Source organism: Gorilla gorilla, chromosome 2 (assembly GCF_029281585.2).
Source record: "Gorilla gorilla gorilla isolate KB3781 chromosome 2, NHGRI_mGorGor1-v2.1_pri, whole genome shotgun sequence".
Taxonomy (NCBI): Eukaryota; Metazoa; Chordata; class Mammalia; order Primates; family Hominidae; genus Gorilla; species Gorilla gorilla.
Genome location: NC_086017.1, coordinates 149,184,155 through 149,207,951, shown reverse-complemented (window position 1 = coordinate 149,207,951; position 23,797 = coordinate 149,184,155). Strand labels below are relative to the sequence as shown.

Genomic DNA, 23,797 nt, shown 5'->3' with positions numbered 1-23,797 from the left:
TGGGTAGCCCAATGTCCTCCCCCATCTCTGCCATCTGTCTATGCAGTAGTTACAGAGACAGGCTCTTATTGGGCATTATTTAAAATTTGAGTGTTAAAAATTAAAAATTTACAATAAATTAAGTATTACGCTTCTTGGCTTCATTGGCAAATATTTTTTTCTTTAAACTAGATTTATATGAGTTTCTCCCTATCTTTCTTTATTTTTCTCATTTGTGTTTTTCTTCTTCCTTTTCTGTCTCTCTCTCTCCCTTTTTTTCTTCCTTCCATTTTAAAAAATGTAGTTATGAATTTATTTTGCCCATTTAATGGGATTTTCTATGGCATATTGGAAACAAAGTGAGGTGTGGAGTCAGACAAACCTGGTTGGAATCCACGCTTTTCTATTTATTAGCTATGTAGACTTGGCATAGCTGTCCTGGTTTGTTCAGGCTGAGAGGTTTTCTGGAACACAGGACTTTCAGTGCTGAACCTGGGACAGTCCTGGACAAACTGGGATGGTTGGTCACCTTACTTGGACAAGATACTTAGCCTCCCTGAGCCTTGGTTTCTTCACCTGTGAGCTGGGGATAATAATACCTGTCTCATGGGGGCTATTTTGTGAGTTGGAAATAGTGTAAGAAAAGGGCCTGAAACTATGTCTGTGACATTGTAGATTCTCAGTAATGATAATGATAATGACGGCAATATTAACATTAATAATCATCCGTATTTTTTAATGGCTCAGAGAGATTTTTTTCTGCCATAAATGCTTTTCTCTTTTTTCCTAATGTCTTTTCAAGGAGAAAAAGTTTATTTTGTTTTCTTCATTTTTACGTAAGCCTGGGTATTATGGTTTGAATGTTTGTCCCCTCCAAAACTCATGTTGAAACCTAATTCCCAATGTGGAAATAATGAGGAGTGGGGCCTTTAAGAGGTGATTGGGTCATGAGAACTTCACTCTCATGAATAGATTAATCCATTCATAGATTAAGAGATCAGTGAGTTAATGGATTAGTGGGTTATCACAGAAGTGGTACTGGTAGCTTTATAAGAAGAAGAAGAGAGACTTGAGCTAGCACATTTAGCTCCCTCACCACATGATGCCCTGAACTCCTTTGGGACTCTGCAGAGATCCCCATCAGCAAGAAGGGCCTCACCAGATGCAGCCCCTTGACCCTGGACTTCCCAGCCTTCAGAACTGTAAAAAATATATTTCATTTCTTTATAAATTACCCAGTTTCAGGTATTCTGTGATAAGAAACAGAAAATGACTAAGTAACTGGGTTTCTGAAGCTTTGCTGTGTCCAACTAAAAAACAATAGCTGCTGAATTTTCCCTGACGTCTAACATCTCTGAGTAGAATCCAGTGATAACACATGGTTGAGATTATCTTTTAGAAACCTTGAAAAATTCATCAAGGACCCAAAAGTCTTCTTTAGAGATAGGCTGCTCTGTGCATAGCTCATACAGAGCCCCTTCCTTATCAGATGCAGGACTGATGAGTTCCAGGTGTTAAATATTTGGGGACTCAGGGTCTGTTCTGGACATTTCCCCACACAGGTGGATCTGGTTGGCTCAGACCACCTGCCAACATTAGGCCACCCATCCTGAAGCAAGCCCATTCTGCTCTTTCTGGATGGCCCTTCTAGTCAGGAAAAGGAGTTGGAAACTGAGAAGGCCAGTGGTTGGGAGGAAATGAGGTCTGTGTGTTCTTGTGGAGCAAGCAAGAGGCTAACCTGGTATGGACTCTAGTCTTTGTTCTGGCTCCCCTGATATGCCTGTGCAAAGGCCTTGAGCATGTCATTTCTCCTTTCTGGTCCTTGTTCACAACAGAGGTATGGGCCTCGGCTTTCCCGTCTTCAGAGGTGAGTAGAGGTGAGTAAATGGGGAAATGATTGCCAATTGCCAAAGAGTCTCTAAAGGGGAAGAAAAGCTAAAGCAAAATAGTGTGAGATCAGTTTCTGGGCTCATGACCATTTTAATTTATTGGTTCAGAGTGAACAGAGAACTCTACTCAGCCATGACTTAATAACTTCCTCCTTCCAAGCTGCCTGAGATGGTCATGTCTCCAGGTAATGAGCTATATCTGCTCCTGTGGACTTCATGTCTGGGTGTTGTTTTCTATTTTTTAATTCTTCAGTTTTTAGTTTTTTTTCTCTAGATATAAAATAAAGCTATTCTCATTGAAGAAAATTTGCAAACTACTGTAAAGTACAAATGAAAAAAGTATCATCATTATATCTCCAATCAGAAGCAACTACTTAAAATATTTTGGAATATATTTCTTTCCAGGGTGTTTTTCAATGCACCATTTAATAGAATTAATGTTAGAAAAATATAATAATGTTAATGACTATATAATAGTTTACTTATATATAAAGACTATTAGAAATCTTTCCCTCATTAGGTTTTTAAGTTGATCCAGTTACATTATTTTAAACAATTGATATATACCTTTGAGCATAAGTATTTATGATTATTTCCTTAGGAGAAATTTAAAGAAGGAGCATTGCTGGATTAAAGAAGAAATATTTCCAGCTTTCTTCCATATTACATATAATTCTACCTTTATGTTACCCTAAAAATCTAAGTTAAAAGATAGGACAAAATATAATGTTTTCTATGTAAGGAATTTGTATGACCCTTGGTCTGCAAGTAGGACCCACCCACTCCTTGAAGTTTCTCTGAAGAAGAAGAAGAAGTCTATGCTTTCTTTTAGCTACCCACTGTGGCAGGGGTGACTGAGATTTCATTTTATTTGGTTATTAGGGAGTAGCTGCATTTAGTGTTGAATATTGTGGTGGTGTGGATACTAAAAACCATCACTGATAGATGATTTTGGGGTATCTAAATGAAATACCCTTATTTCAGAATAGAATTTGGACATATTTAAAGCATTTTAGTGACATTTTGTCTCTACAATATATTATAATATCTTACATAGTGAATATTAAACCACAAGAAACTTTTTGCTTATCATCATCTCTTAAGGGCCTCACATGCTCATTTCACGTTTATTTGGGCTATTATGAAGAGAATACCCCCTTCCCTTTCTAGCTGTGGGTTGGGAAGTATGAAAAATCAGCCTGACTTTAGCTGAAGGAATGGAATTGTTCAAAAGCCGTTCTGAGGCTAGAAAAATCAAAGAAGTGTTGGTCCCTGATGAGGCTCTGAAAATTGAACCGACTGTGTGGTAAATGTGTATGTATGAGCGTGAGTGTGTGTGTGATCCTTGAGTGTTTAGAGTGTTGGGCCACTAGTGGGGCGAGATCAGCGTTGTTGGAGGGTTAAAGTATATAAAGCACTAGGCACAGTACTGATTATTATGAGGACTCAGTACAGAAGTTAGATAATGAAAATATGTTAGTGAATCATTGTAATCAATCCTGAAGGTCACATAATTGGTTGGCAATGCAGTCAGAACCAGAAATCCAGGTTTTTGATTCCAAGCCCAGTGCTCTCTCCAGTGGAACACATCAACTCAGAGATACCAGGCATTTTGGCAAAAATTGTGGCTGTTGTAGTAGTCAACCCTGGATAATGTCCTGTGGAGGCAGGAGAGGGCTGAATACTACCTAAGTAAAAGGTAAGAGAACTGGGGACTCCCAGGGATTTTTATGAGTAACAGTGCTGAGTCATATTTTGAGCATGTATTCCATGGCTTGGTTAGTCCATTTCTGTCTTTGTACAAGGAGACTTCAAAATGCCCCTAAATTTTAGAAAATTTAAATTTGAATAGCTCAAAATTACATAACCAAGGACAGTTTTCTACTGATGACTTTTGTAATCTCACTTGCTTAAAACTGAATGTAAAGTGTTTTGTTTTTGTCTTTTTTTTTAATTTTTAGGTTTTAATTATCAGCTTTCTTTGAGAACCAGAGTAATCTCTCAGATCCTTCCATTCTGTACTACATACTGTTTGGTAACTAGTCAGAGAAGCTCAGAAGTTATATCTCTGAAGCTTTCTCTGGAGTTCAGTTTCATCCAAAAGAAGAAAAAAATGAGGCAAAGCAATGAGTTTACCTGATTTCTAAGGACCCTGGGTCCTCAGGATACACGTCTTCATGGCATATGACAAATCTCCATGTTTTGACTGGGGGACCCAGGCTTCATCAAACTAGATACCACTGCTCTGGCTATAGGAAGAGGTTTAGGGATGGGTACATTACTCAAATAATCTAATGTATTTTGTTAGGGTTTTTCTCCTATGCATAGAAGGAAAGAGATGCCTCCCTTTGGCTAGGTTTCCCATAGCTGAAACATGGCTTTATGGCTAGAAATATAAGCAGCCAACACAACAACTCACAATCTTCTTGAGAAGCAAACCAACAGAGAAGACAGCAGAACTGAGATATGGGCAGAGAAAAATAGAGTCTTAATCATAACCCTTGATTCAGCTGTGTCTGAAGCCAACCCTGACCTAAGATACCCCAGTTACATAAGCATTGCCCTCTTTGTCTTAAAGTTGTGCCGCTTGGTTTTCTGTCACTTAAGTGGGTCCTTTACTTGTATTATTCCATTATTCTTATCATCCCTATTTTACAGATAAGGAAATGGAGACTCAGAAAGTTTAAGGGCTTTGTTCAAGCTACCATAGCTGCAAAGTAGTATGACCTGGATTTGAGGTTGGGTTGTTCTGACTATATAGCTTATGCTGCTTTTGTAGCTTGGATACAGCCTCAGTTTATTGAGCTGGTCAACCCAACCTTGGCAGCATCAAGAGGGCAGGCATTGGCTCTCTTGTTTTACTGGCCCACAAACAGGACAATGACATTAGACACTTCGGGCTTGTGCGCTTAGGGTCAGACGGGCTAAACTGGATCCTTGGACCCCATGCTGCATGCCTGGTTGCTCTGGGAACTCCTTTTCATTAAGGCTTCCCAACTTGCAGAAACCACAAACTGGTCTGGAACGACACCTAGCTCTAGGTAGCTAGGCTGCTGCTGAGCAGAAATGGATTCTGAAAGCAGAAAAACTCCCATGAAGAAGCATCCAGCGTTGAGGTGCTGGGACTTCCCACCTCCACTTCCCAAAACATATGAAAAAAGAGCAGAAGCTATTCAACTGTAGGATAACAGTGTTTTTAATATTTAAGTAACAAAACATTCAGGTTAATACTCAATGCATATACAATAAGATAGAGCAACAACAACAAAATTACAAAGCACAATCTAACTATATGGAGGCTTTCAAACAATTAAATGTTGGATAGAGAATGCGCTAATTAAAAACCCAGCTGAGCCACACTGCACTACCTGAGACCTGACCAGGGACTTTCTGGTGGTAGAAGGGAGAGCTCATTGTGCCCTGTGGCCTTCAACTCAAATGGATGCTCTTCAACTCAAATCCAGAGAGCACTTAACAATCTCCATGCTCTAGATTGCCCAACCCTCCTCCTTGCTTTTCTTTTTTCTTTAGTTGACTTGTCTGCTCATCCTTTACCCAAACTGAGGCAGTGAGTTCCACAAATACTTCCTCTGGTTTGGTTTAAATGTTGCTGTCTCAGTGAGAAGGGCCTCTGAGCTCACTGCTCTGAGCTCACTGCTCTGACTCTTGAACACAACTTGTTATTTAATGGGGCATAATCTGTTCTTTCCCCAGACATAGTCTGTTCAGCCTGAAGATCCTTATGAGTATTCACCAATCCCCTTGGAGGTCACTTTCATATGTACTATTGATGTGAGGACTTTACTCTCAAATAATAACCTAATGGCCCAGTTCCCCTGCACCAGTGCTGCTGTGGGTAGTTTTTAGAGACTGCTCTTACCTCAGTTTCCTAGTGGGCCTATCTGGCTTTGGTACTGGGATGGAATTCTACTGTCTTGGAAGGAATTTAGACTTTCTGCTCAAAAGGGCAGTGATGTAAGCTCAGGGAAGGTGTGTGGTTGCAAAGAGCTTTCAGTTTTGCCCAAACATCTGATGGTCCAACCACTCTAGGTGAATTCAGAGAAGGGAACAGCTCTCAGAGTAACAAAACTGACCACCAGCTAGTTGTGATGGCGCACACCTGTAATCCCAGCTACTTGGGAGGCCAGGGTAGAAGAATTGCTTGAGTGCAGGAGTTTGAGGCCAGCCTGGAAAGTGGGACCCCGTCTCTAAACAAAGCAAAACAAAACTGACCACAGTGCCAGGAAAGTGCTACTGCCAACTGGCAGTGGCTTGTAACCATGCAAATGTGGATACCTGTCACTTGGAAACATTACATTTAATTCAGGCTCAACTTTTTTTTTTTTTTTTTTTTAAAGAATTGGTTTTAACCTACTTCCTAGGACTTGCTGTGTTCCATTATTTATTTTTTATTTTTTTAGACAGGATCTCGCTATGTCACCTGGCTGGAGTGCAGTGGTGTGATCATGGCTCACTGCAGCCCCAACCTCCCTGGGCTCAAGTGATCCTCCCACCTCAGCCTCCCGGAATGCTGGGACTACAGGTGTATGCCACCATGACTGGCTGATTTTTTCTCTGTATTTTGTAGAGACAGGGTTTCTCCATGTTGCCCAGGCTGGTCTCGAACTTCTGGGCTCAAGTGATCCTTCCTCCTCAGCCTCCCAAAGTGCTAGGATTACAGGCGTGAGCCACTGTGCCCAGACATTATTTATTTTTTACATGGCTTACACTTACTATCATGTATAATCAGAGCCATAGAGACCTCAAAGGGAAAGAATTAGGATCAGTGAGCTTTTCATGGAATTTGTACTTAAGCATGACTTTACAAAGTAACATATAGACAATGTCAAAGCGATTATTTTTTCATTTCCTTCTATCCACATGTAGGGGTGAGGCTAATTCATAGAGATAGTGTATCATTTTACTAAAACATTATTTATTTTAACTATATTTAGGATTTAAATTTAAAAAAAATAATTTTCTCATTCATCTAGGGACAATTTCTGACCCGCAACAGAAAGAGGACTCCAGTGGAGAGCTCAGGAAACTCCTAGAATGGTCTTGCTGGAATAAGAAGATGTCAACAGCAGTAGAAAGGTTTGGTTGCCTCAAACTGAAAATGACTTTGGTTTGGTAACTTTTAAGATCACAGTGTAAGAAAACCGAGATCATGGGCTGGAGAGATTACAAATATCTTTCTCTTATTGCTTCTTCTTCAGTAAGTGTTTATTACTAGCCAAGTTGGGGGTGGGGAGACCAAAGTCAAACAGCAGAAAATAATGTCTTTGGGTCTACTCTTTCCTTTCAAAAGTTTTCTTGGGGATAAGCTGGGAAATAGATCATCAATGGGTTTATTGACTAGGAGGAAGAGGGGGAGTCTATCTAAATCATCAGAATGTGAGAGAGAGATTAAAACCACATTCTCTCATCAGAGTAGAAAGTTATATTTAAAAAAAGAAATAGAGGATTGAAAATGTGAGCTATAGCCTCTAATTCATAAATAACTCAGCTGTTTTATGGTGGAATATGTAGAGACAGAGACCAAGGCTAAGACCATTTGGCCTCTCCAAAGATGAAATCAAGGCTTTTCTAACTTCCAGCTGTGAGTCAAAAGCAAGAAGAAATCAAGATGGGATCTCCTTGTTTTTTGGGTGAGCTCTCTGGGAGTTTCTTCCGCCCGTGCTGAGAGGTCTTAGAGCATTACACATAGTCGTGCTTGGAAGGATAAGATTGTACCTCGTCCTCTGTGCGGGCACCTCCATCGTATATCTTCTTGTTTTTGGTGTTGGACCCAAAGCCAGTGCTGGCCTTGAAGCCTCCAGGCTTGTAGGCAACACTGTGGCCCGAGGCATGATAAGAAACGGCTTTGTAGCTGAAAGAAAAATAAACATTCCATGATTGTAGATGTCTTTGTTAGTAGGACCAACCTCCTATTTACCATAAACTGTCTCAGTCTTGGCACTGAAAGTCCAGTGTCCCTGGAAACCCATCAGTCCAGGGCAAACCAGGATAGTTAGTAACCCTAGTTTTTGGTACACTGGTTTTTCTGCCTCTGCAGTGGAACAGAAGTTCTTGCACTGTTTTAGAGCTTTGCTGAGCCGAGAACAAAATCTCCTGAGAATAAAATAATTGTGATTCCAAATGGACATTTTTGGATGGTGGAGAGAGGTATCCCCAAATCCTCGGTAACTAATGAGTTCCCTCTTTTAATCAATAAAAATACAGCTGAACCAGAAACAATGTCCAGGGGGAACATTGTTACGTCAAAGGATCATAGAATTTGTGAGCTGGAGGGTACCTACATTCAGCCCATTGCCTCAAGCTGCTTATTTCATGGATGAGGTGATAGAGGCACAGAGAGAGCAAATAACCTGCTGGAGGTCACAGGGCTGGTCAGTAGCAGAACCACACTGGAATCCAACTGTCCCCACACCAGTTCAATTTAGGGAGTTACAGCAGAGTTTCTCAGCAGCAGCACTGTTGACGTTTTGGAACAGATGTTTCTTTGCTGTGGCACAGTTCTGTGCACTGTAGGGTGTTTAGCAGCATCCCTGGCCTCTACCCACCAGAGGCCAGTATCACTTTCCCCTACCCTCCCAAAATTGTAACAGTTAAAAATGTCTTCACGTGTTGCCAAATATCCTCTAGGGGGAAAATTGCTCCTAGTTGAGAACCATGGAGTTACAAAACAATCTCAGAAGGAACCAAGAAGGATGGATTTTTCTTTCAAATAGGATCACATTTAAATCAGTCTAGGCTGAAATATTCCCATTCTGTTCTTTAGGTTCCCCCTAAAAGAGAAGCTTCGATAATCCTTAAGTCAAATAAAGTTCATCCATATACCTAGACTAATTTTTTTTTTTGGCTGCAAGTTATACATTAAAATAGACCCTGAACAAACAAAACGTCTGGTTGCAGCGGAACAGGGAGACTCACTTGGTTTCTTCTGGTGCCAGGCCCCGGCAGGCGATGCACATCATCACACCCCCAATTAGTGTGAGACCTCCAGCGACCCAGCCCACGAACAGAGCGGCACCAAATGTGTACCTGGGTAGGGAGATGGTGGCTGTCAATATGGTTGACTCAACTCTCCAGGCTCCGCCCACTGCACCTGGCTGTGCCTGTTCTTTCTGTACCCACTTTTGGATTCCACATCCATCCTTGCCCATGCCCCTGAACACACATTCCTGTGGGTCACAGCCAACTGATCAGGTACCCTGGAGAGTAGAATTGGGACTAAAGCTAGGGGGCAAAACAGCAGGGGGATTCTAGCATCACTCAACCATAAAATTATAAATCTTATCTCTGTGACACATCTCAAGAAATCTCCCTCCCCTCTCTACTGGCAAAAGAAAGTGTCTTGAAGGTTTGGCAAGAGAAATTTGAAAGATATAAAATCACTCGACTGGGTGCAGTGGTTCACGCCTGTAATCCTAGCACTTTGGGAGGCCAAGTTTCAACTGAGGTCGGGAGTTCAAGAGCAGCCTGGCCAACATGGTGAAACCCTGTCTCTACTGAAAATACAAAAATTAGCTGGGTGTGGTGGTGCACGCCTGTAATCCCAGCTACTCAGGAGGCTAAGGCACGAGAATTCCTTGAACCTAAGAGGTGGAGGTTGCAATGAGCTGAGATTGTGCCACTGCACTCTAGCCTGGGCAACAGAGCGAGACTCTGAAAAAAAATCAATCTCAAGTTATTATTTCTGAAGGAATTTTAGTTCTTTGAGTTCTCAGTATGGGCCAACAAGCAGTCATCTTAACTTATCTCAAATAATCCTTACAACCATCCATGCAGGTTAGAGCTATTACCTTCAGAAGGAACTAAGTTGAAGTGACTATTCATTCTTTTATTGATGTCTTTACTTATTTGTTCAACAAGTCTTTATTGAGCTCCTACTATGTGCAGAGCCCTGCCCTGGTACTGGGACACAGGGCGAACAAGGTAGACAGAGACCCTGTGCTCATGGTGCTTCTGTTCCAGCTCACAAGAGAATTCTAACTTGGGGTGGTCTGACTCCAAAGCTGGTGCCCTTTGCCTAGGGGGGCTGCCTCCAATGGGACTCAATTACATCAGATCAGGATTGAGAACAAAATCTCCTGAGAAAAAAATAATTGTGATCCCAAATGGACATTTTTGGATGGTGGAGAGCAGTATCCTTCTTCAAGTGACCAAAAACTATTAGGACGTCAGTGCGTATTTTAATGCCAGCTGATAACTTGATTTCCAGCTCCATGAGCTCTGCAGAAAAGGAGAGCTCAGCATGGAAAAGGAGTGCCTTCCCTTGGAAGTTTCCCTTTGTGTTCCTCAAAGAGCATGGGGACTGTTTGTAGAACTCTGTGAATTACTAATATGTTTAAAGTCTTCGACACAAGCTAAGAACGTTATACCAACACTAGGAAGACAAGTAATATGTGTGCAAACCTCTGCAACCTAAGAAAATACAATACTTTAGATGTGCTTTAAAAGCACACACATTGGCTGGGTGTGGTGGCTCACGCCTGTAATCCCAGCACTTTGGGAGGCCGAGGCAGGCAGATTGCCTGAGGTAGGGAGTTTGAGACCAGCCTGGCCAGCATGGTGAAGCCCCGTCTCTACTAAAAATACAAAAATTAGCCAGGTGTGGTGGCAGGTGCCTGTAATCCCAGCAACTTGGGAAGTTGAGGCAGGAGAATTGCTTGAACCCAGGAGGTGGAGCTTGCAGTGAGCCGAGATTGCGCCATTGCACTCCAGCCTGGGCAACAGAGTGAGACTTCGTCTCAAAAAAAAAAAAAAAAAAAAAAAAGCACACACACTTTAGCAGGATTAAAGTAAACAATGTAAGCTTCATGATCAAGTATAGTTGACTGAGCTCAGTCCTTGAAAAAGTTCTGGGAGAAAATTTACCTGTAGGCTATTTTTATTTCCTTGGACTGGGAAAAAGACAGAAATTTGGTTTAAGGGCTTCTGCCTTGGCATGAAGAGCCCTGCCCCCTCATCCTACCCAGTGTGGCTGGGGGCTGAACAGCGGATCTTTTCCTGGGGCTCCTCCTAGGGGGTCCCTAGGTGATTTCCTGCTGACAGCTCTGGTCCGTGGGCCCTGACACAGACAGAGCCCCTGTCCTTGATACCCCTATGGATGGTTGAGTGATTGCTTAATGCTAATGTTGATAACAACAATTGCTACCATTTATTAAGCCCTTACTGATATTGTGATAAGCACTTTTTACCACTATCTTGTTTAATTCTCCCAATAGCCACTGTGATAGTATTTGTCACTTGCATTTTACAGATGAAGAGATTGAGGCTCAGCAAGGTTAAGTAACTTCTCCAATGAACCAGGAAGGACACGATATCATCAGGATTCAAATTCAGGTCACTTTGCCTTCAAAACTCTCATTGTTAATGCATCTTCTGAGCATGAGGGACAAAGTCCTTTTCCTCAACTTAGACACTCTGGGTCAAGGTTAGCAAACCTAAATACTTACCTGGGACAGGCAAGAAACTTAAATGTGAAGTGAGCTAGATAGAAGAACATATTTCATTTTTTCAACTGTAATATATGGGAAAAATCCCTATAAGCATGAGTTGGGCTATTTGGGCATAGTGGGGATTGTGGTAAACTGGACAGAGTGAGTCCTAGCCAAAAGGGCAGCTGCCTCTCAGCTGCAGAGATGGAGGTCATATGAGAATGAGGGCCCAGTGTAATGCTGCCAGATCTTCTGATTTTTTACACAAAGCTGGAAAAGCAGAGTATGTGTATGTGTGTGTGGGGTGAAGTCTCCTTGTAGTAGGCACTAGTGGTGCTCTACCCTTTAACCGTTTCTGTGGGTCTCTTCTCCAGCTTGTGTATTCCTTTTCCTTTACCTGCTGGCCCCTGTGGCTGCCTCTGGAATTCTGGCTTTGGTTTAGCCACTGAAGCCACTCTGCCCACAGGGACTGACTGGCACCGAGGTATGAAAGCTCAGCTCTTTAGTTTGGAGTTGAGACAACTCTGGCGTATAATTCACACTGCACAGCTCTCCTCAGGATCAGGCTGAGTTCAGGGCTTCACCTGAAATCACGCCCGTGCTTGGTTTCCCTTCCTTCCCGTCCCTGTTTCCTTCACCCACTAACCATCTCCCTTTTCTTAAAGAACTCTTGCACTGGGATCCTCTTCTCAGGATCTGTTTCTGAGAAAACCAGCCCTTCACCCTTCTAATTTTTTTGTTTGTTTTTTTTTTGAGATGGAGTCTCGCTCGGTCACCTAGGCTGGAGTGCAGTGGTGCAATCTCGGTTCACTGCAACCTCTGCCTTCCAGGTTCAAGCGATTCTCCTGCCTCAGTCTCCCAAGTAGCTGGGACTACAGGCGCCTGACATCACGCCCAGCTAATTTTGTATTTTCAGTAGAGATGGGGTTTCACCATATTGACCAGGCTGGTCTCGAACTCCTGACCTTGTGATCCGCCCACCTTGGCCTCCCAAAGTGCTGGGATTACAGGCGTGAGCCACCGTGCCCAGCCTAACCCTTCTAATTTTTAAAAGTTGGTAATTGGTTCAGATTATAAAATGAAATGTTTTATACAAAACACCTTGCAGACTGTGTACAGTGTGAGGGCAGGCAGTTTGCAGCTCTAGTCTGGGGCTTAGGCTCTGCTACTGTTACATACAACACGGCAATAACAGAGTCGGGGAACAGGAGAAGGAGGGGGGTCCCAGGACCAAGTGGGGCACTGGAACCAAAGCTCCATCAAGGTTACTGCCAAGGTCTTTCTTGGCAGCTGGGCTGTCTTGTAAGACTTCTGGGTGGAGAAAATGAGAAGACAAAAGAAAGGGAAAGACAGCTGCCCATCCATGGAGGGAGAAGTTCAGGAGGCCTTTCAGAATTCTGTAGTCTTAATTCCAGGACTGAAGCTGCCTGCCCATGGGACAGGAGCTGGTGCTAGGGAGATGATGTGAGAGAGTGATGGCAGGCATTAGTGCTAACTGCAAAGTGGCTGGTAGATGGCTCCTCTGGGCAAGGGCAAGGGCAATGACCCCAGGCACCCAAATACTCTGGGAAAGGTGGGCTTTTCTAAGTAGGGTGAGCAATCATTCTGGTTTGCCCATGATAGAGGAGTTTCCCAGAATGTGGAACTCATAGTGCTAAAACTGGGAAAGTCCCAGGCACACTGGAATGAGTTGGTTAACCTACTTCTAAGTTGCACTTGTAACTAAGAGACCATGAGAGGAACACAGAGTAGGATCAGGGGAGTTTTTGGGGATCATTTCCTTTACATTCTTGAAATAAAGCAGAAAAATGAATGGGGATTGGAGTTCCAGGGAGCCAGAAGGTAATGGATCTATCGCACCCTCCCTCTCCGTCTGTACCCCATGTTGGTGTGGCTGGAAAAATGCCAAGTGCATGATCCAGAGATGACAGGTCACTGAGGTCTAATATTTATATTTCTTCTCAAGAACAAGATCTTTCTTTTTCAGGAATTTGCTCCAGCTTCTTGCTATGAGATATATCCCTTTAAAGTGACTAAATGAATATGGGCGTTGGTATTGCTTTTCCATCTTTTAAAAGTTCTACTCTCCTTCAGACACCAAATCGTAGTGGGGTTTCATCTCCCTCTGCCAGACTGTACCCCCTGTGAGAGTGGGGACTTTGTATCTCCAGCACTCTGAACATGTCTTGGCTTACAGCAGGTGATCAATACATTTGTAGAATAAATGAATTAATGAATGAGAGAAAGAGGCAGCTATACCAGGAAGGAACATCACTTTTCTCACCCGTACTGCACCTTGCTAATTTCTATTCAAACGTTTCCCTGTTCCTAGCCAGGTTCCAGTTATGGACTGTAGATGTAAGTTGATGTTCATTTACTTGCCTGGGTTAATAGTGCCTGTTTCATTGCCACCACAATGGGGCTTGTGTAAGAGTGTTAGATAAATACTATGAACTGTCACTGTATTTCAATGCAAATGTCAGATCAGCCTCAAGTCATATCACCAAGGATATTTCACTGAAATGAAGTTTATGAATTTACAGGTGATTGTTGATTTATGATATGGCATGGTTGTTTCTGATAATTTTTGCTATTTCAGGCACTGACAGTCACATTAGGTGCATGTGTTTAATCAGATTCTTATAACAATATTCATCATGGTGAATGCCGAGACCTAGATTAGGAGGTTACCTGGTCTGAACAGTCTGCACCATCCCACCCATGCCGGTGTACATGTTAGCTGTGGACATCCAGAAGTTAGTCACCAGCATGTTGGCAAACACAGACACTCCAGCAATTGCACAAAGACCTGTGGGCAAAGAAAAAGAAAACTCCAGAGTTAGTTTCAAGGGATTACAATGTTTCTGAGGCAGTTTATGCCTAGATGAGTTTAGATGAGTAGGCTGCAGAATATTGTATCCCTATAACCAAGCATTGATTATTGAATTCTTGCTATGTGCTAAATATTGTGATAGGTGCTTAGAATGTTTTATATCGCTAATTGTGGAAGGATATGTGTGTGTACAGAAAGAAATTTTTCATGCATCTTGGGACCAAGGCTCAATATTCCAAATATTTTCAGTCTGGTTCTTTGGTGATGTCAAAGTATCTTCCCTTAAAATCATTTTCTAAAGCCTCGCCAAGAAAATGCCTTTTAGGGATCAAGTCACATGACTCTTTTAGGGTTGAGAACCTCTTTTTTTTCAGCTGAAGTTAAGATTCAAAAGCTAACTAAGTTTTTTTTTTTAATAAAAAAAATTTATTTTAATCGACATAGGGTGTCACAATGCTGCCTAGGCTGGTCTTGAACTCCTGGACTCAAGTGATCGTCCTGTCTTGGACTCTCAAAGTGCTGACATTATAGATGTGAACCACTGCACCCAGCTAAGAACCTCTTATATTGGGGTTGGAGTGGCAGCTAAGAAGGACCTTAGCACTCATGATACACAATTGGACCTCCACACTCAGATCATGAATCTCAGTATGAAAAGTTCTGAACCACATTCAACAGTAGGGAGGAGTCATGTTTTCTCTACCAGAATAATTTTGCTTTGACATTCGCAGAAGTGGGAACTCCAGGCTCTGTGTTTACCTGAGACAATGAACATGATCCCGGAGGTCAGTGTCATGTTGGCTTTGGCAGAGTCCTCCATGCTGCCAATGCGGATGCATTTCAGGGCAAAGATGGATACCAGGAGGCCAATGGCACCCAGGACGATGCCTACGATCATCAGGGCTCGCACTGCCTGCAGCATGGCTGTGGGACAAGGGGCAAGACACAAGCAGACAAATAAGACCAGCTCAGCACACTTGATTAGGCTCTGGCTTAGTAAAACAAAGCAACCACAACTAACCTGCACCAAACCTCTGAGAGACATCAAAGTCCATAAACTGTGAACCTTGCCATTGTCAAAGGATGTGGAATTGTGGGAAATACAAAATACATTGCTTACAATTCTCTGACTGATGAAGGACATGCACTCAGATGTCTTCAGAATCAGAGAATTATGGATGGTTGGAACTTTGGGGGGCCCTTGGATTGTATCTATTTCAGCTTCCTCATTTTTAAAGCTTGATAATCTGGGGGTCGGAAAGGGGAAAATAGTTTGCCTAAGGTAAGAGTTCAAATTACTGATAGAGCTTATAGCTGTGACTTCTAACCCAAATATTTTTCTTCTCTTGTGTTTCCATATGCGCTAAAAGTTTCACATAGTTGTGTCCACTTTAGGAAACCCGGAATTCATTTATTGCATATGATGAAGCCAAGGTTGCTAAGTGATATACCAAGGATACTCAATTTTGTCCCTTTCCAGAAGGAACTACTAAGATTATGATGAGCTGTAGGTTTCAGATGTATATAAAACAATATAACAATATTAGGCCTTTCATCTAGACTACAGTTTATCAGCAGTTTCCTTTCTAGGAATCAGTCATAGCTATAGGCCCTACAGGGACTCTTCTGCAGTGCCCTCGCCTCCAGATATATCCAAAGTTGTTTCTAGTGCATCCTTAAATTGCAGTGACTCATAGCAACAATTGTTTACTGAGCCCTCCTGACTGGCCATGGGATGACAGTAGTTAACAACAGGTCAGACATGGTCTCTGTTGTCATGGAGCTTATGCCAAAGTGGCGAACGACAGTCACTAAGCATGTCTATTACAAGTATAATTAATTTAACAAGGAAGACAAATTAGTCCTTCATGTGTTCCAGAAGGCAAGGCCCCTAGCGTGGTTGGTCTGGTGGAGCTGAACTGCAAAACTGTGTGGAGATGCTTATGTGCTAGACACCAATTGTTTTATCCTTCCAGTATATCCCCTTTTTTCCTCTTAAGTCCATGATTTCTGAAGGAGTTGCTGTGTCTTACATCAGTGCTTTTCAAACTACTTAAAAATTTAAATTTCCAATCTGTCACAAATTGACATCCTGACAAAATACAAAATCACCTGCTTGAGTGTCACAGGCATGTCAAATTGTTATAAATGTTTAGAAATATTTATTCTTGATTTCAGTACCAGAACTCTTCAGGTGGGTAACACATAGTTTGTGGGCCAGCTTGGTACACAGGCCCTACTTTGAGTAGTAATATTGACCTTGATCTTTCAGGCCCAGACTTTATACCTGGTGCCCTTGACTATGGCAAATTAATCCAGCATGGGCATCTGAGTCAAACCGGGCAGATGACACCTTTATACAGAATGTTTGTGCTGGACACAGAGAGCATCAGGCCAGTCTCTCTCCAGGGGCTGAAAGTGTAAGATGCTGTCCTTGGGAGTCCGTGGTTTCCTTCAGGTGGTGAGCTGCTATATAATGGCAAGCAGATGAAACCCAACAGTGAGGTAGAGAGCCCTGACAGTGTTTGAGCTCCTGACTCCAGCTTTTCCTATGGTCCACATACATTCCTTCCTTAGGTTTCAGGTGCTATCCCAGCACCATTATTATTACTATTATTATTTTTAAATCCCTACCTGTTTGAACTAATTCAGGTTGGGGTTCTGTTACTTGAAATCAAGTGGTTCTAACTTATGGAAGATGGTTTCATCAGTGTCTAGACATGCTAACCTTTAAAGTCTTATGGTTTTTGGAGAGTTTCCACACCTCCAGGTTCGAAGTCATGACCAGAGTGCTGCTGAAGCCCCTTGCAGATGTGAGGGGACCTCTCATGCCAAGTCTTATGGCTGCAAAGACATTGCATTCCACAGTGTGGTGTCAGAGAAGAGGTAAAGGGCATCATTTTTCTTTTTTGGGAAATTGCTGATTTTTTTTCCTAGTTATATAAGCAATAACTGCTCAATACAAAAATTTCAGGATGTATAGAAAACCACAAACAGGAAATGAAAAACAATAACCTGTTATTCCAACTCTTGGAGATAGCCACCTTTAGCACCCTGGTGGGTAGTTTTCCAGGAGGGAATTTTTTAAAAAGGAGAAACAAAACCCTAATGAGGCTCCCCCTGTCACCTAGACCCAAGGGAGCAAGTCAGAAGCCAGCTAGAAATGCAGATGGAGACCTTGCCAAGTTTTAACTAGAAGGGGCTTGTGGGGTACATTCAAAGGAGGTGTCATTCCTACCCTCAGTGAGACCAGTTAATAACATCCAGGCAAAATTAAAATTTGGGAATGGAAAAGAAACAGGGGAAATGCTTAACACTTTTTTTTCTCTTTGAAGGAGATACTGAGGGAATCTGCCTATAGGGCTGTAGGCAAAGGGCTCAGAGGAAACTGTAAACAAAACAGAGAGTTCTGTCCAGCCCTAGTTTTCATAGGCAGTTGCTACTTTTTAGTGAAAGCTAGTAAGGAATTTTCAGACATTCAAAAATGTAATCCATGGGAAAAAAAACCCCTACAATGTAAGTAATAAAATTATCACCCATTTTATGGTTGAAGAAATGGAGACTCAGGTGAGGTAACTTGCCTAAGGACACACACCAAGGGAAAGGAGGCAGAGCTGGGAGTCAAATCCAAAATTGCCTCAAAATCATTACTTTTCCATCACAGCACATTGTTTTGAGGCACCTTATTCTGGAAAAACAGGTAAAGTCCTGGCTTCCATCAAGGTACAAGGATCTGTATACTCTTACAGAATGTATCCTCCAAATTTGGAGACTCAACCATAAACTATCATCCTCCGAAATGGATGCAAAGAATGTGGAAGAAAACATTCTCCAAATCTTCTTAGGGAATAACCTGGCCTGGTAGATTATTTATAAATGTAACTCTCAAGATGACAGCATTCCCATCTCCTCCAGCAGTCCTGGGAGAGAACTCTCTCCAGTCACCTTGGGAAGATTTCCCTCTCCTGCAACAGCTAACATCAGTGGAGCTGCCAGCATATTCACTCTAAGGTGTGTATGTATCATAAAGCAATTTTTCATGCCAGAAGAATCGGCAATCAATGAGAAATTTTGAAAAAGGAGAGTTAGATAATGTAGAACTTGTTAAAGTGCCTCCTGCAATGTCTGAGGAACAGAGGCCCTAGCAGCCTTCTCACCAGATCTCTGTCTGAAGTATGAGTGACAGTGTCCACCTATTCTAGTTCTATCCCATTGATCTCCATATACTTGATTCTGATTCTCTTCTCCTAAAGAAACTTCTGATTTTAACTTTGCTTCTTTGCTGGGAAGAGAATTCTACAAACAATGATCATTAGTCTTGGTCCCACTGGCAACTGTCATGGGAGCAGGTGCCAGTAAGTGGGAGGAAATTGGCTCCACTGCTCATTGCCAGAAACCCCCTATGTCTAGTAATGACCATGGAGATTCATGGTGGTAAACTCACCTTCCCCTGCACCTGCATGGTCCTACCCTCTGGGATCCTAATCTTCTCTATAGATAAGTAAACAGAGAAAACTGCCACAAAGCAGGTAGCAGGTAGGTTTCTCTTTTAGCCATTCTGTCTCTTACTTGATATTCTGATCAAGAGGCTTATCAGCTGATAACAGGTGAGTCAACAGGCTCTAAAGCCTGATTCCCTGCACCAAAGGTGTGACTACAGCATTCTTCCCAATGAACAATGAAGTGTTATCAGACCTGAAGGGTGGGCAGGATTCAGGGCTGAAAGAAACAAACAGAAAAATGGGAACTCAGTGTTCCCGCCCTGTTGCAAAATACCTTAATTCCCCAAGTAGCTGTGAACTGACAGGTGAGGTGCCCTTGGGTGTGGTTTTTTTCAACACAGGCTGCACCTGAGCATCTTCGGGGGAGCTTTTAAAGAAATACTAATGTTTGTTCTCACCCCCAGAGATTTTCATTTAATTATTCAAAGCAAAATTTCAAGGAATAATGCGAGACAACAGCTTTCAAGAAGGGCTCAGCAGAGGTACTCAGAGTGGAGAGTTGGGCTGAAAGAGGGTTCTCAGGAGCTGGCATCACTAAGTGGAAGTGGGAGTGAGGATGATGGGACAGCAGTTCACCAGCAGTCAAAGGCCTGGACTGGGGCCCTGGTGGAGTAGGCGGATGGGAGGAGCCATACCTTCAGGCATAGCTTGGTCCTAGACTGGAGATAAGAGGGCTAATGGAGGAGCCCAAAGTCGGGGAGCTCAGAAGATGGTAGTCTGAGGCCAGACCCCAGAGGAAACGCTCTTGAGAATAAGATGGGAGAGGCTAGATTCTCTGGAGATTCCAGGGAATCGACACAGAGGTCAGTTTGTACCTTGTAAAATTCTACAGAACAATGTGATACCAGGTGAGTGTTATTAGGTAAGTCATTTAAGCTCAATGAAAACAAGTCCTCAATTCTGGAGGTAGTCAAAGATATCTCTTGCATAGATCTGTGAGGATCAGATGCTACTTGGCATAAACCTAAGCCAGGCTCAATAAATATCAGTTTCCTCTTCTTCCCTAAAAACAACATATCCCTTGGCAACTCCACAAAGCTTTGACTTGTACTAACTGTATACAAATGTGAATCCTCTCACATAATGATAAAATATGGTTGAGGATTTGAAACAGCCAGGTGTGTGAATTGCTATGGGCAAGAGGGGAAGAAAATTTGAAAAGAAGAAGAAAAGAAAGGCCTGAATCTAGCAGCATCTAAATAGTGGAGAAGATCAGGAAAAATGGACACAAGACCCTCAATGAGCAGGCAGCTAGCTGATGGGAGAGGCAGCATATGTGGGTTTCTATCCTCATTGACCTTCCTCTTCACCTCTGCTATGATTTGAATGTGTGTTTCCCTCCAAAATTTATACATTGAAACGTAATCCCCAATGCAATACTACTATGAGGTGAAGTCTGTAGGAGGTACCCTCAGGAATGACATCAGTGCCCTTATAAAAGGCCTTGAGGGAGCCTGTTTGTCTCTTTTGCCCTGCTGTCCCTTCTGCCATATAAGGACACAACAAAAGGCACTATCTTTGAAGAGCATGAACCCTTACCAGATGGAATCTGCTGACACCTTGATCTTGGACTTCCCAGCCTCCAGAACTGTGAGAATAAATTTCTGTTGTTTATACATTACCCAGCCTAAGATAATCTTCTTATAGCAGCAGGAACCATCTAAGACATCCTCTAAGGTGAGATGCAACTACAACTCTGAAGATGTGTCTCCCCACCATGAAATGATGCTGCACCACTGACTAGGCCATCCTAGGGCATGATGCTTTGTGGTAGCTGCCTCTGCCATCTAAGTGGGGACCACCACAGCTGCAAGCTGAGCAGGCATTCTGGTTCCTAGCTTTTCTCATTGAGAAATCAGGGCAAGCAGCCTCATTTACCTAAGTTGCAGGTTCTCTTGAGCTGTGTAGGCCCATTCTCAGCTCCCTGTGGTGTCTTCTTCATATGTACAATAACGTGTAAACATTTAGATGTTTGTCCACATATTTGAAGAGGCGTGCTGATGCTGAAATATTTTTCTCTTTTGAAGAGAGGGAAAGCAGCTTGACTGAAAATCAATAGACTCCCCAACTTTATAACTAACTTATAATCACTTCACCTTCTAGGGCTGGTTTCCTCTACCAGAAAATGGGGAAAGACAAACTGGTTTCACAACCAGTGAAACCATTCAGCCAACAGCGAGAAATAAACAGACAAGCTCCTTTAAAAATGATACTTATGAGAAGTCTCATTTTTTTCCCTTATGGATTTTTGATTTAGATTTTGTGAAGGTTTTGTGAAACTGTTCTCTGGATTAAATGTGGTTTGGTTTAAAACTTCATTCCTGTGTCTGTAAATATGATTTATAGGTTGATAGGAAACTCTGTAACTCTCCAGTGGCTGTTGTTTTTACACACTGAAGCAGAAAGGGGAAAATGTAGATAGTCATATAAAAAAAATCAAGACTCTCAGTGCCTGCAAAGGGGCTGGGATATAGTGAGGTGCTCAGAACACGGGTAGGATGGGGATGGGAAGGGAGAACACAGAACCTTAGGTGATCTTTACTTTGGATATTTGAATTCATAAAATGTTTTTGAGTTTGGAGGAAAAAAAGGCTAGAAGAACAAATGTCCTAACTGAGAGCCCCGAGTGATGTAGACACAGAAGTGATGATTTAGTGATGCCAAGAGCTAGATCTTGTAAATGGGTCACAGGGCACTTTCTTTCTTTCTTTTTTTTTTTTTTTGAGACAGAGTCTCACTCTGTCACCCAGGCTGGAGTGCAGTGGCGCGATCTCAGCTCACTGCAACCTCTGCCTCCTGGGTTCAAGCAATTCTCCTGTCTCAGCTTTCCTAGTAGCTAGGACTAGAGGCGCATGCCACCATGCCCGACTAATTTGTTCATATTTTTAGTAGAGACAGGGTTTCACCATATTGGTCAGGCTGGTCTCGAAATCCTGACCTTAGGTGATCCACCCGCCTTGGCCTCCCAAAGTGCTGGGATTACAGGAGTGAGCCACCAAGCCCGGCCCAGCACTTTCATATAAATGTCTTACTGTGAGGCATTTCACAAATGGGGAAAGTGAGGTCCAGAGATGTAGTTGGCCAAATTGTGCCCTTGATTCCAGCTCACTTCCCTCTAACTGTAAGGCTCACCACTTTACCAAATTTAGTCCAAATGTTTGCAAACACTTTAGAAAAAGCATTACTTGACTGTGATGTCAAGCCAGGGACATGATGGAGCCAGGGACATGAGTTTGCCATATCTTTGCCCCCTCTCCACTCTGCTCATTTTTGGCCCTTTGCTCATCTCTTCTACTGTTTCCAGGGAAGGCATGTGTGAATGGGATGCAGGTCATCCATGCTTTAAACTTAATTCATACTCCTAATTTCACATCATTGATTATATTGTTACAAATGGGTCAACCCCCATATACCCTCTGCGCTTGTTGTGCTCAAGCCTAGACCAAGCTCTTCAATTCTGAAGGCAGCCCATTCCTGCCTTTAGAAACAGGGTCTGGGCAGGGGAAAAGGATGCAGACTTGGAAGCTTTGCCTTGTGTTCACATCCTGTTTCTGCCATCTTCTATCCACGAGGCCTTGGGCATGTCCTTCCCTCACCCCCAGCCTCAGTTTACAACTTTTTAAACCTAAAGCTAATACATATTTTCCTGATTTTTGTAAAGATTAAGCTGAAGAGCCAATATGCAGCTCAATAAATAGTAGTTATTTTTATTTCTGGCACTGTCCTCAGAGTACTGCATGCTGTATTGACTGTGTAGAATACAATGAGATTGAATCTTGAGCTATCAGTTATACGGAGCTGGTAATATACAAGCATACAGTCCTGCTACCACCACCATTTACCTCATTAATCTATCTGTAGTTTATACAGTACAACTTGTTGCATTGAATTACATTCTTCTATAGCTGTAAGTTCCAAAGAGACATGATGATACATTTTTGTCAGACGAATGAAAAGTTAAGTGAGATTTTGCAAGAACAGAGATTGTACTTAGGAAGAATTTAATAACTGGCAATGATTATTATAATTATTTACTTATATATATATTTTGAGGTGAGATCTTGCTCTGTTGCCCATGCTGGAGTGCAGTGGCATGATCACCGTGGCTTTGAATTTCTGGGTTCAAGTGATGATCCTTCTGTCTCAGCCTCCTGCATTGCTAGGATTACAGGTGCAAGCCACTGTACCCAGTGATAATTATGATTATTAACTAAAGTATTATAGGTATCTGCCTTTTGCCTTTCTGTAAACACTTTAAGGCTTACTTCTCTGCTAAAGAGTGATACCTTTCTGGGTTCTAGGTCAAAATTAAACTCTCTGGGAGAATCATTGCAAACTTACATTTCTCCCTCCAGGCATTTCATCCAGCTCCTCTGCTTCAGGTCTCTCTTCCCCAGTTTCCTCGTTAAGCACAAGAAAATACTTTACACAGCTGTTTCTGATGAGAAGTTAGGCATTAGGTCCTGGCTCATTGTTATTCCTTCCAGCAACTTTAGGAGCCCCACAGGTGTCATCTCAGGCTGTTTTATCTCCTTGCGTTGTTGCCTTTAGCTTCTGAGTTTCTTTCAAGCCTTTTCCTCCTGGTAATCTTCCTGCCCATTCTTACACTCTTTAAATATTTTTTAAAAAATGTTTTATTTTTAGAGATGGATGGAGTTTCACTTTGTTGCCCAAGATGGAGTGCAGTGGCATGATCACAGTTCACTGCAGCTTCTAACTCCAGCTCCAGTGATTTTCCTGCCACAGCCTCCCAAGTAGCTGGGATTACTGGCATACACCACTGTGCCCAGCTAGTTTTAAAAAATTTTGTTACTGTAGAGATGGGATCTCATTTTGTTGCCCTGGCTGGTCTTGAACTCCTGGCGTCAAGCAATCCTCCCACCTCAGCCTCCCAAAGTGATGGGATTACAGGGGTAAGTCACACTCCCAGCTCCTGCCCATTCCTTATCTAAGTCATCAAATAGATATTTGTATTTTGGGGTGCCAATTTGTAGTGTAGCCACTCCTGCTGCATGAGGACTGTCTGCTTTTAAGTCCACAGTCTTCTTGAAGGCCACAGATTTTCAGTGATTTCAAGTACCTCCTTTTCTGCAAACTCAATCCCAAGAAGTGTCTTTTTCTGGCTTTTGGTGAAATCCTCTTCCCTCA

The 23,797-nt window shown here is 42.4% G+C and overlaps 1 protein-coding gene and 1 long non-coding RNA gene across 3 annotated transcripts in view; one reads left to right on the top strand and one right to left on the bottom strand.

Annotated features, from left to right (window-relative positions):
- Positions 1-5,046: 5,046 nt before the first annotated feature.
- CLDN18 (claudin 18) overlaps positions 5,047-23,797 on the bottom strand; it is a 34,600-nt gene continuing 15,849 nt past the window's right edge. For both annotated transcript variants that reach the window (XM_004037716.5, XM_004037717.5), the window contains exons 2-5: positions 14,907-15,071; positions 14,006-14,123; positions 8,805-8,915; positions 5,047-7,740 (exon numbers count right to left, since the gene is read on the bottom strand). In XM_004037716.5, the coding sequence (XP_004037764.2) occupies positions 7,569-7,740; positions 8,805-8,915; positions 14,006-14,123; positions 14,907-15,071 (566 nt within the window). In that variant the 3' untranslated portion in view covers positions 5,047-7,568. The remainder of the gene's footprint in view (positions 7,741-8,804; positions 8,916-14,005; positions 14,124-14,906; positions 15,072-23,797) is intronic.
- Positions 15,051-20,967, top strand: LOC129532352 (uncharacterized). Its single transcript, XR_010132936.1, has 2 exons — positions 15,051-18,158; positions 20,146-20,967. It is a non-coding gene; the product is annotated as an uncharacterized lncRNA (long non-coding RNA).